This window comes from Lutra lutra, chromosome X (genome assembly GCF_902655055.1).
Source record: "Lutra lutra chromosome X, mLutLut1.2, whole genome shotgun sequence".
NCBI lineage: Eukaryota > Metazoa > Chordata > Mammalia > Carnivora > Mustelidae > Lutra > Lutra lutra.
This window is the reverse complement of record NC_062296.1, coordinates 53,878,407-53,892,288: the sequence shown is the minus strand read 5'-3', so window position 1 is coordinate 53,892,288 and position 13,882 is coordinate 53,878,407. Positions and strand designations below refer to the sequence as shown.

The following is a 13,882-nucleotide window of genomic DNA, read 5'->3' as shown; positions in this document are numbered from 1 at the left end:
CGGCAACTTAATATACCATATATTTGAGCCTTACCATAAAGTAAAGCTCAAAAAGAGACCACACATAACTCTGCCAAAAGACACCAATACCCCAGAATTACTTACCATCATATGCAAGTCTCTACAACATTCTGCAAGTCCAAAGCCATTCTCCTTTCCACCCCAACTCTTAAAAAAGGAAAAAGACAGTGTTAAAATAGTGCTTAAAGTTAGCCCTGTGTATAAAATATTTAAGAGTATGTGGCTGCTGTACGGTGCTGAGAAGACATCCACTGTGAAAGTCCAACAAACAGAGGGAGCAAATAGAAGCAAGGACTTAAGACTCAAGGCAAGATGGTCTGCCTAAAGGTGATTTCTCCAATGAGATCAATTTCACTGTTCTGTAAGGATGCTACTGGGAAGAACATAAGCAACTATTGCACTGTAAATGCCTGTTGTCATACTTGCTGACAGGTCGGTTTTATCCCATCAGGCCTTCAGTATTCTATTATGCTTTCCATGCTCTCAGCTTGTATCACCTTCTTCACTACAGTGAGGAATCACATGCTCTACAGTCCCACTTTTTTTTTTAAAGATTTATTTCTTTGACAGAGAGAGAGATCACAAGTAGACAGAGAGGCAGACAGAGAGAGAGGAGGAAGCAGGCTCCCTGCTGAGGAGAGAAGCAGACACGGGGCTCGATCCCAAGACCCTGAGATCATGGCCTGAGCTGGAGGCAGAAGCTTAACCCACTGAGCCGCCCAGGCACCCCATACAGTCCCATTTTTAAGCATGAACCAAGTTGCAAAGCAGAAGACTCTACTGCTTACTCCTACTAAGCTCTGCCACCACAAAGTCTAAAAACTCATCAATACTAGCCTCTAAGGTAATGGGGGAGAATGACTAAATTGTGCACTATTAACTGGCCTTCAAACCCAAACCTCCAGCCATATATTCTTGCTTAATAAACTCGCTTGCATTTTCAACAGTGCTTGAGATATCAAACATTTTTGCTTGATTTGGAATGCTCCCAAGGGTGGGGTGAACATTTGTTGAAAACATTAAATAGCAAATGCATTAATCCCTGCTTCATGGGACAAGGCAAACAATTGCGTTCAACAACAGACAAACTGAAAAGCTTGAGGGGAAAAGGCTAGGGTGTGAGATGCTTCGGAGAATAAGAGCTTGGAAAAGTTTCACAGACTCCTGGGAATCTAGGAGGCCACGTGTATGCCCAAGGTTAAGCACATTCTCAGGAAAGACCTGAGAAAGCCCTAAGTTCTACATGCCTGGGTGGTCATCAGGCTCTGTTCAAGTCACAAGTGAAGGCTAAGGCAGAGTTTGTAAACATCCTGGTTAAGCAGTGAAAATATGAGTATTGCCACTGAAGATACTAACATATACACAGAACCTACCTGTGCAAAGACTGGGGTGGGGGAAGGGAAGTATGTATTTTTTTTGTTCAGGAGTTTAAGGCAAATCACTAGCTAACCACTAATCTAAGAGCATAGATTCTGATGATCATATAATTATGAAATCAGGTCAGGAAAGTCTAAAGAAACAACAACAAACCATAACAACAAACCCTGGTGAAGAGTGAGAATTTGATTTCCAAAGTTGCCACATTATAATATTAAAAATGTCCACCATTCAACAAAAAAAAAAACCTATGAGGTATACAAAGAAACAAGACTATGAAACACACAAAGGAAAAAGAAATTACAGCAACATGAGCATGAGCAGTGATGTCAGCATTATGGCCAAATAAGACATATCTCACTGCCCCTATGCAGCAACTGGCATCCACCCATGAACAAAAGTGCCTTTGCTGGAGTTGGGGAACCTAGCCCCATAAACCCAAGGATGGGGGTGGTGAAGAGTCTCACCCAATTGCCTACTGGGTAAGAGACTTAAAAGACCTTGGTCCCAGCTACACACCCTGCAGTGGCCTATGAACCAGCTACTGCCACTCTGAGGAGCCCCAAGAGAACATGGTCTTAAAGAATCACCCATGGGTGAAGGTATGATTTGTGGGATTATGACTGAATGCCTCTAAGTCAGGATCCCGCCCAGGCAGAATAATGATACGGCAGGGTCATGGGGCCTCAGCTGGCCTCAGACAGCCAGTCTCCCACCGTCCCTGCCACCTGTTGAGACCAGGGTCTGGTGCTTATAGCTGCTCATCCCAGGAAATGGGATATGGCCAGAAAGAGAGCTGCCCCCTTGCCTGTCACACAACACACATTTGTGGGAACCTGGAGCTAAACCATTCATAGATGACCTGCTTCTGGGTTGGGAGAGCAGAATCCTCACTGTGATCTATTGAAAGTCAACCCTGACACAAGGGTTTGGAAAAACTAACAAAACAAACAAATGATCACCCATGGATGATAAAGTCCAAAGGACAAAAATATTAAAAAACATTAAGAGCTAAAATAATTTATTAATGAATATACAATTTGAGAAGAGGTAAACTGAACATTAAAAACATAAAATAAGGTTGGGGGAAGTTAAAGGGTAGAGTATCTGTGTGTGACCAAAGTTGTTATCAGCTTAAAAAAGACTTATGTATGTTTTATGTAAAGCTCATGGTAACCACAAAACAAAAACCTAGATTAGGTAGAAGAAAGATAAACAAAAAGGAATCAAAACATACTACTATGGGAAACCATCAATTCACAAAGAAAGGCAGGGAGAGAGGAATAAAGGACAGGAAAATACAGAACAGCCAGAAAACAATAAGATGGCATTACTAAGTCCTCGCCTATCAATAATTACTCTAAATGCAGATGTATTGATTTTCCAATTAAAAGGCACGGTATGGCTGGATGGATTAAAAAAAACAAAACCAATCAAGAAATGGGCAGAAGACATGAAGAGACATTTCTCCAAAGACGACATCCAAAAGACACAAGAAAAAGTACTCAACATCACTTGGCCCAGGGGAATACAAATCAAAACCACAATGAGATACCACCTCATATCAGTCAGAATGGCTAAAATTAACAAATCAGGAAACAACAGACGTTGGCAAGGATGTGGAGAAAGGGAACCCTTCTAGCTGGTGCAGCCACTCTGGAAAACAGTATGGAGGTTCCTCCAAAAGTTGAAAATAAAGCTACCCTACAACCCAGCAACTGCACTACTGGATATTTACCCCAAAGATACAAATGTAGTGATCTGAAGGGTCACCTGCACCCCAATGTTTATAGCATCAATGTTGCTAAATTATGGAAAGAGCCCAGATGTCCATTGACAGATGAACGGATAGATGTGGTATATAAATACACACACACACACACACACACACAGGAATATTATGCAGCCATCAAAAACGAAATCTTGCCATTTGCAACAACATGGATGAACTAGAGGGTATTATACTAAGTGAAATAAGTCAATCAGAGAAAGACAATTATCATATGATCTCACTGATATGTGGAATTTAAGAAACAAGGCAGAGGATCAGAGGGGAAGAGAGAAAAAAATGAAACAAGACAAACGCAGAGAGGGAGACAAAGCATAAGGGCTCTTATGGAGGTTGCTGGAGTAGAGAGGGGCTGCTGGAGTAGAGAGGGGTAGAGGGTTGGGCTAAGTGGGTGATGGACACTGGGGAGGGTATCTGTTGTAAAGAGCACTGGATATTATATAAGACTGATGAATTACAGACCTGTACCCCCAAAACAAATAATATATATGTTAATTAATTGAATTTAAATAAAATTTAAACAAAGTCTCAGTAGCTTACAAGGGACTCACTCTGGCTTTAAGGATACATGTAGACTCAAAGTGAAAGAATGGAAAAGATATTCTATGCAATAGAAAGAGAAGGAGAGCATGGGTGGCTGTACTTGTATCAGACAAAATACTTTTACTTAAAACCTGTAACAAGAGACAAAGAGGGGTGCCTGGGTGGCTCAGTGGGTTAAACCTCTGCCTTTGGTTCGGGTCGTGATCCCAGGGTCCTGGGATTGAGCCCCACATCGGGCTCTCTGCTCAGCAGGGAGCCTGCTTCCCCCTCTCTCTGCCTGCCTCTCTGCCTACTTTTGATCTGTGTCAAATAAATAAATAAGATCTTAAAAAAAAAAGAGACAAAGAAGGTCATTATATAATGATAAAGGGGTTAATTCAAAGAGTATATAGCAATTGTAAATTATATACATACAATACTGGAGCACCCAAATACATTAAAAGCAAATACTAACAGATCTGAAGGGAGAAACAGATTAATAATAGATAATGATAGGGGATGTCAATACTCTACTTTTTTCACCAATGGATAAACTGTCCCAACAGAATATAAGAAAATATTGAATTTAAACTATACCTTTTAAAAAAAGTTTTTATTTAAATTCCAGTTAATACAGTGGAATATTAGTTTCAGGTGTACAATATAATAATTCAACACTTTCATTCAACAGGCAGTCAATGCTCATCACAAGTGTACTCCTTAATCCCTATCACCTATTTAACCCAACCCCCCAACATCTACACCCTGTAACCATCAGTTTGTTCTCTATAGATAAGAGTATGTTTCTTGGTTTGCCTATCTTTTCCCTTTGCTTGTTTTGTTTCTTAAATTCCACAAATACTGAAATCATATGGTATTTGTCTTTCTCTGACTTATTTCACTTAGCGTAATACTTTCTAGAAAGCTCCATCCATATTATTGCAAATGGCAACCTACAAGGAATATACAGAACATTTCACCGAACAGCAGAATACACACTCTTCTCAACTGCACATAGAACATTCTTCCACATAGATTACACAGTAAGTTACAAAATAAGTCTTAGCACATTTAAGAGACTGAAATTACACCAAGTATCTTTCCTAACCACAATGGTATAAAACTAGAAATCAATTAACAGGAGGAAAACTGGAAAATTCACAATATGTGGAAACTAAACAATACACTTGTGAAGAACTAATGACTCAAAAAAAAAAAAAAAAAGAAGAAGTCAAAAGGGAAATTTAAAAATACCAGGACAAAAGACAATGGAAACCTATCAAAACTTATGGGATGCACCAATAGTAGAACTAAGAGAGAAGTTTATAGGGATAAATGACTATAGTAAAAAACAAGAAAGATCTCAAATACACAACCTAACTTTATAACTCAAGAATACAAAAGAACAAACGAATCCTGAAGTTAGCAGAAGGCAGGGAAGTAACAATGATCACAGCAGAAATAAATGAAATAGAGACTCCCCCCAAAAACCAAAAACAAAACAACTAAGGTTTTCTTTGAAAAGATAAACGAAATAGATGAAATTCTAGATAGACTAAGAAAATAAGAGTGAAAACTTAAATCAGAAATGAGGAGACATTACAAATGATACCACATAGATAGAAAAGATTAAGATAGAAAGGATAAGTGAAATTATTTCACCTGTAAGTGGAATTTAAGAAACAAAATAAGCAAAGGGGAAAACAAGGAGAGAGACACAAACCAAGAAAGTCTTCATTATAGAGAACAAACTGATGGTTACTGGTTGGGAGGTGGGGAGAGAGATGGGTGAAATAGGTCGTGGAGTGTAAGAGTACACTTATGATGAGCACTGAGTAATGTGAAGAGCTGTTGGGGTGCCTGGGTGGCTCAGTGGGTTAAAGCCTCTGCCTACAGCTCGGGTCATGATCCCAGGGTCCTGGGATCAAGCCCCACGTTGGGCTCTCTGCTCAGCGGGGAACCTGCTTCCCTTCCTCTCTCTCTGCCCGCCTTTCTGCCTCCTTGTGATCTCTGTCTGTCAAATAAATAAATAAAAAAATCTTAAAAAAAATAAATTCTATAAGAGTTGTTGAATTACTATACTGTATTCCTGAAACTAATAAAACACTGTATGTTAGCTATAGTGGAATTAGAATTTAAAAACTTAGTAAAAAAAAAAAAAAAAGAAACTATATATGAACAAATTGCCAACATATTGCATGACCTGTAAGAACTGGAAAATTTCTTAGAAACAGAACTTACAATAGTGGATAATGAAGAAACAGAAAATCAGAAGAAACCGATAATGAGTAAAGAAGATTAAATCAGTAATCAAAACATACCCAATACAGAAAAGGCTAGGACCAGATGGTTTTTCTGGTATATATTAACCAAACATTTAAAGAATTAACACCAATCCTTCTCAATTTCTTACCAAAAAATTGAAGAGGCCAGACTTCCAAACTCATTTTAAGAGGCCAAAATTACCCTGATAGCAAAGCCAGATAAGGACACTACAAGAAAACAGGCTATCATCCCTGATAAATGAAGACACAAAAACTGTCATCAAAATGCTAGCAAAAAATTGAAACAGTACATTAAAATGATCATATACAATTATCAAGTGGGATTAATCCTTGGGATGCAATGACTGTTCATCATATACATGCCAATAAATATGACATACCACATTAAGAGAATAAAAGACAAAAATCCAAGATATCAATAGATGCTGAAAAAAAAGGACAAAAAGTCAATATTCTTTCATGATAAAAAGTCAAAAACGAGGTACAGAAGGAACACAGCTCAACATTTTAATAAAGGCCATATGTGACAAGTCCATAGCTAACATCATACTCAAATGGTAAGAAGACGAAAGCTCTCCCTCTAAGATCCTGAACAAGACAAGGGTGCCCACTCTTAACACTCCTATTCAATTATAGTACTAGAAGTCCTAGCCAGAACAATTAGGTAAGAAAAGAAATAAAAGGCATCCATTTCAGAAAACAAGAAGTAAAACTGTCTCCATTTATAAGTGATATCTTATGCATTAAAAAAACCCTTAAAAACCACACAAAAAAACCCTGTTAGAATAAATTCAGCAAAGTTGCAGATATAAAATCAATGTACAGAAATCAGCCACATTTCTATACATTAACAATAAACTATATGAAAAAGAAATTTCTAGGAAAACAATCCCTGGGCACCTGAGTGGCTCAGCTGGGTAAACATCCAGCTCTTTAATTTCAGCTCAAGACATGATCTCAGGGTTGTGAGACTGAGCCCTAGGGTGGGCTCTGTGCTGGGTGTGTAGCCTGCTTGGGATTCTTGGGTTTCTCTCCTTCTCCCTCTGCCCATCCCTGCCCCACTCCTGCTCACTCCCCACCCCCCCCCAAAAAGTTAAAAAGGAAAACAATCCCATTTATAGTAGCACCAGAAAGAGCAATAAATTTAAGCAAGGTGAAAGACCTGTACATTGAAAACTATAAAACACTGATGAAAGAAATTAAAGACACAAATGGAAAGATATCCTGTGTTCATGAATCACAAGAATGTTAAAATGTCCACAGAATCCAAGGGCCATCTACAGATTCATGTAATTGCTATTTAAAATTCCAATGACATTTTTTCAGAGAAATAGAAAAAAAAATCCTCAAATTTACATGGAACCACAAAAAACCCTAAATAGCTAACACAATCTTGAGAAGGAACCGCAAAGCTAGCAGTATCATGCTAGCTTTCAAACATTACAAAGCTAGAGCAATAAAACAGTATGGTATTGACATAAACACAAATACACCAATAAAACAGAAACAAGAGCCCAGAAATAAACCGTCATATATATGGTCAACTAATATTTGACAGGGATCCAAGAATAATCAATGGGGGAAAGCACAGACTCTTTGCTAAATGGTGCTGGGAAAACTGGATAACAAAATGCAGAAAAATGAAAATGTACTCCTTTCCTTTTACCCCTCAAAAAAACAAACCTGAAATGGATTAAAGACTTTAACATGAGACCTGAAACTGTAAAACTACTAGAAGAAAACAGTAAAAGCTCCCTGACACTGGTCTTGGCAATTACTTTTCTTGGATACCATTAGTATAAGCAACAAAGGCAAAAAACAAGGGAGAGAACACTAAAAGAATTCATTACAACTCAGCAATACACAAAAAATGATTTAAAAAAGGGCAGAGGGTTTAAGTACACATTTTCCCAAAGAAGACCTACAAATGGCCAACAGGTATATGAAATAGTGTTCAGTATCACATTCATCAGGGAAATGCAAATCATAACCACAATAAGATACTGCCTCATACCTGCTGGAATCTAGACTACTATCAAAAAGACAAGAGAGAACAAGTATTGGTTAAGATTTGGAGAAAAGGAGACCCTTTTGTACTGGTGGTGGGGATGTAAATTGGTACAGCTACTATGAAAAATGCTATCCTCAAAAAATTAAAAATAGAACTACTATATGACCCAGCAATCCCAGTTCTGGGTATATATCCAAAGGAAATGATATCAGGACATCAAAGAGGTATCTGCCCTCTCCTATTAACTGGCACATTATTCACACTAGACAACGTATGGTGACAAACTAAGTGTTCATCTATGGATGAATGGATAAAGAATAGGACACACACACACACAGGAGTATTATTCTGTCAAGTCAGATACAGAAAGACAATTACTGTATCATATCACTTATATGTGGAATTTAAAAAGCTGAACTCACAGAAAGAGAATGGTGGTTGCCAGGGGCTAGGGCCTGGGGCAAATGGAAAGATGTTGGTCAAAGGGTACAAACTTCCAGTTTTATGGTAAAACCTAGGAATCCAATGTATAGCATGGTGACTATAGTTAACAATACTGTTATATATTTATCAGTTGCTCAGAGTAAATATTAAATGTTCTCCCCCCAAAAAAGGAATAACTATGTGAGGTGATAATCCTAGTATGGTAATCACTTTGTAACATTCAAGTATATCAAATCAATATGCTGTAAACCTTAAATTGACATGTTATAGATCAATTATATTTCAATAAAGCTAGAAAAAAAACAAAAACTGTTCCTAAATCCAGATACTCGACTTAATAGGCAAAGATAATTTTAGATATGCTCAAAGGGCTAAAGGAAATCATACACAAAGAACTAAAGGAAGCCATGAGAATATTTCATCAAATATCAACAAAGAGGTTATAAAAAAGGAAGCAAACAAATTACAGCATTGTAAAGGACAGTAACAAAAATGAAAATATTCACTTTTTGAGTGTTTCACCAGCAGATGTAAGCAGGGAGAGGTATGAATCAACTAACCTAATTAAATACATAGAACATCAGGTGGTAGGTAATATGTGTTATAAAGAAAAATAAAAGCAAAGAGGGTGACAAAGAGTACACAGGGTGTTCCAATTTTAAAACAGGATGTTAGGAAAGACCTTGCAGAGACAGTGGTAAAGATGAAGGAGCAAGCCATAGACTGGGAACATAGCTGTGTAGAGGTCCTGCAGGAAGAGTGTACCTAGCAGTCCAGGAAAGTTAAGGGGCCAGGTACATGGAATAGACCGAGCCTGGGGGAAACAAATGGGAGAAGTCAGAAGTCTGATACTGTACACATTACAACTGAGGTATCTATTATACATCCAGTAAAGATTTTTGAGTCAGCAATTATACAAGAAAGCCAAGGGTGGATCCCTGAGCCACTCTAACACTCAGAGGCTGAGCACAGGAGGAGGTACTCGCCAAGAGACACAGAAGGGCAGTTCTGGAAACTCAGGAGGACCAGGAGGTGGTTTTGAAGCCAAGACTACCGCCTAATCTTTAAAATTTTCTTTACATCTTCTATTTTCCTACAAAGTACTAAAATAAACTTATTATTTTTTAAATCTTTAAGTCAATACATTTATTAATTTTTATTTTAATTCCAGTACAGTTAACATACAGTATTAACTTACTTTCAGGTATACAATACAGTGATTCAACAATTTCATGTATTATTATGTTCTCATCAAGAAGTATACTCTTTTAAAAAAAAATCTTATTTATTTATTTGACAGAGATCACAAGTGGCCCGGGGTGGGGGGGGGCGATGTGGGCTGGATCCCAGGACCCTGAGATCATGACCTGAGCTGAAGGCAGAGGTTTTAACCCACTGAGCCACACAGGCACCCCCAAGAAGTGTACTCTTAATCCTCTTCACCTATTTCACCCAGCTCCCCTCAGGCTACAATCTGTTTGGTTTTTGGTTTGTCTTTTTCCCTTTGTTCATTTGTTCCTTAAATTCCACGTGAGTGAAATCAAATGGTATTTGTTTTTCTCTGACTGACTTATTTTGCTTAGCATTATACTCTCTAGCTCCATCCATGTTGTTACAAATGGCAAGATTTCATTCTTTTTATGGCTGAATATTCTTCCACTGTTTATCCATTCATCCATGGGACTTGTGCTGCTTCCACAGTTTGGCTACTGTAAATAATGCTGCAATTAACATAAGCATGCATATATCCTCTCGAATTAGTGTTTTGTATTCTTTGGGTAAATACCCAGTTATGTGATTACTGGATCATATGGTAGTTCTATTTTAAAAATTACATTTTCAAAGAAATATTTAATGCTGTGGGAAAATACTCACCATGGGTTATGTGGAGGGAAAAGTAGGATATGGAACACAATGCTATTGCTTATTTTTTGTACATGATGGTGTACTTTCTTACTTTCAACACTAAACATGTATTACTTTTGTAAAAATTCTGAGACAAGTATATTTGCAAATAAATACTGGAAGGTGAAAAGATATCAAGAAATTTGAAGCTAGGTTAACTGATATTACCCAGTTGGAAGAGCAAAAAGAAGGAATATCAAAAGTAAGTCAAAGAGATATGTGGGACTCCCATCAAGTATACCAATGTATGCATAATGAGAGTCCCAGAAAGAGGGGAGAAAGGGGAACAGAGAAATTATTTATGGAAATAATTGCTAAAATCATCTCAAATTTCACCAAAGACATGATCTACAAATCCAATTCAGGGGACGCTTAAAGCAGCAAGAGCAAAAGAAACTGTCATGTACAAGTGATCCTCAGTAAGATTAATAGCTAATTTTTTTTCATCAGAAACCATGGAGGTCAGAGTACATGGAGGAAGAGATATTCCAAGTGCTAGAAGAAGAGAACTGCCAATCAAAAATTCTGGATCTGACACAATTATCCTTCAAAAATGTAGGAGAAATTAAGAATTCCAGATAAAAGCGGAGGGACCTCGTTGCTGGTACACATGATTCAAGAAATGCTAATTGGAGTCCTTCAGGTTGAAATGAAAGGGCACAAGACAGTAACCTGAATCCATGTGAAGAAATAAAAACACCAGTAATGTAACTACATAGGTAAATTATAAAGTCAGTATTAACATATTTTTAAGTTTATAACCCCTCGTTTTCTGTGTTTTAAAAGACAACTATATAAAATAGTAATTATAAATCTATGCTGATGAGCCCACAATGTATGAAGATGTAATTTGTGGCAACACAAAATGCGGGAACAGAGCTATACAGGACCAAATTTTTTGTGTACTATTAAAACTAAGTATTAATTCAAACTAACTCTTCATTACTCAAGTGTTAGTCTTATCCAAAGGGAAAATGTTTATAACTAGACCAAAAAAACAAGGATAGAAGACTTGAACATTAAACTAGACCTAACAGATAAATGTATGTTAACAATCCACCCAATGGGATATACATTCTTATTTTTTATTTTATTTTTTTTAGATTTTATTTATTTGTCAGAGAGAGAGGAGAGCGAGCGAGCACAGGCAGACAGAATGGCAGGCAGAGGGAGAAGCAGGCTCCCCGCCAAACAAGGAGCCCGATGCGGGACTCGATCCCAGGACGCTGGGATCATGACCTGAGCCGAAGGCAGCTGCTTAACCAACTGAGCCACCCAGGCGTCCCTACATTCTTATTTTTTAAGATTTTATTTATTTGACAGAAATCACAAGTAGGCAGAGAGAGGAGGAAGCAGGCTCCCTGCCAAGCACAGAGGGGCTCCATCCCAGAACCCTGGGATCATGACCTGAGCAGAAGACAGAGGCTTTAACCCACTGAGCCACCCAGGCGCCCCTACATTCTTCTAAAGTACATATAAAACATTCTCCCAGATAGACCACATGTTAGGCAACAAAACAAACTTTAAGAAATTAAGAAAGAATAAAATCATACAAAGTTATCATCTCCAAGTTAGAAATCCCAAACAGAAGGAAATCTTTAAATTCACAAATGTGTGAAAATTAAACAACACACTCCTAACAACCAATGGGTAAAAGAAGAAATCACAAGGGAAATTAGAAAATTCCCCAAGATGAATGAAAATAATAGGACATACTAAAACTTATAGGATTTGCTGAAAGCAGTGCTTACAGGAAAATTCACAGCTGTAATTGCCTACCTTTAAAAAAAAGAAAGATCTAAAATCAGTAACCTTTTTAACTTTCTACCTTAAGAAACTACAGAAAAAAGAGCAAAACCAGACCCAAAGCAAACAAAAAGAAGGAAATGGCAAAAATTATAGCAGAGATAAATGAAATAGAAATCAAGTGAACCAATTTTGGTTCTTTGAAAAAAAATCAACAGAACTAGACATGCTTTTAGACTGACCAAAAAAAATGTATGTTCTTGCTTTCTCTTGCTCTTTTTCAAATATACATATAGATAGGAGGAACCAGTGAAAAGGGAAAGATTTAAGGCAGCTGGCTATTATGATCATCATCAACAGTCAGAGTAAGATACTCAATTTTTTTTATCTTTATCTCAAAATTGAGTTTAGGTATAAAATTGAGAAAATGATGCTTATAGCATCTTTCTGATGATTACATGAGATAAGAATGTATAAATTACAAGGTCCAACATTCATTAAGAACTTGATAAAGGCATCTGTTACCAAATATTGATGCATTAAAGATAGTCATTGTGGCATTATTTACAACAGAAAAATACTGAAAAATTACCCAAACAATGAGAAATGTTCTGTTAATGGAGATAATCATATGCCGGTGTAACTTGAGAGTACTTAAAATATTCACTTACAGAAGGTATAAAACCATTATTTTTATATCTATTTCTTCTCTGATGGTATTGGTTTCATTCCCCAAATGACTGCCTACCCAAAGCAACTGAGAACACGTAGTTATACTTTCTTTGAATGCTTTTAGCTTCATGCTTTCAACACTCAACTTTTTAATACATCTTAATTTTACTTTGAGGCAGAATCTACCTTAATTGCTCCACAAATAGTTAGCCAGTTGTTATAATATTATTTATTGAGTAGCTACTTTTTCTGCTAATGGGAAACGTTGTCATTATTATAAATTCAAGTCCTATGTGTTGGATCTATTTGTGTAAATATTCAACTGAATTCCACTGTTACTACCATGCTACCTTAATTCCTACAGCTTTACTTAAAAAGTTTAATACCCAATAAGAAAAATACTTTGTCATTACATTTTCTACTTTTTTGGCTATTCCCAGGGCTTCTAGTGAAAAAACATGTAATTTGCTAATAACAATGAGGATTTGGTGCCACACAGAAAAGACAGAGAGAATGAGACCCAGGATCAAACCAAAGATCTGAATTTGCAAGGCAGAATAAGCTTGAAAGGGTATACACCTTCACATTGTTCCTTTTGTTTCTTCTGTTGTCACGACTAATTGCTTTAGCATACTTATAAGCGTCACTGCAAAATCTTTCCTTCTGTCTTTTGTAATCTGATAAAAATAGAGCACCAATGACTAGAAAGTTGTGCTAAGCTGGAATCCTTAAAAAACCATGTGCCAAACCAAACCTGATTCATGAAAGTCTGTGACTCAGTGACATTTATATTATTACACACGAAGAAACATTTCTTACAAAATTATGTAAATTTAATAGGGGAAAACACCAATGCTAATACATTAAAGTTATAAAATTATATATACCATGTGTTCAGCTATGTAAAGAAATACACATAAAACAAAGACTAAGAAAATCTACCAAAATGCTAAGAATAGCACATGGTCATGATAAATTATCTTTTGTACATTTCTAAATATTTAAAAATACTGAGCATATATTTTTATTATGGGGAAAAGTTTCTTTTGCAGCCAGCAAGGTAAATCTATGAAATGTTTGAGATTCTAGGGTATTTATTAGACTACTCAG

The 13,882-nt window shown here is 36.9% G+C and overlaps 1 protein-coding gene across 14 annotated transcripts in view; it reads right to left on the bottom strand.

Annotated features, from left to right (window-relative positions):
* Nucleotides 1–13,882, bottom strand: part of HUWE1 (HECT, UBA and WWE domain containing E3 ubiquitin protein ligase 1) — a 171,255-nt gene that overhangs the window by 107,608 nt on the left and 49,765 nt on the right. For all 14 annotated transcript variants that reach the window (XM_047714756.1, XM_047714760.1, XM_047714757.1 and 11 more), the window contains one exon: nucleotides 106–168. In XM_047714756.1, the coding sequence (XP_047570712.1) occupies nucleotides 106–168 (63 nt within the window). The remainder of the gene's footprint in view (nucleotides 1–105; nucleotides 169–13,882) is intronic.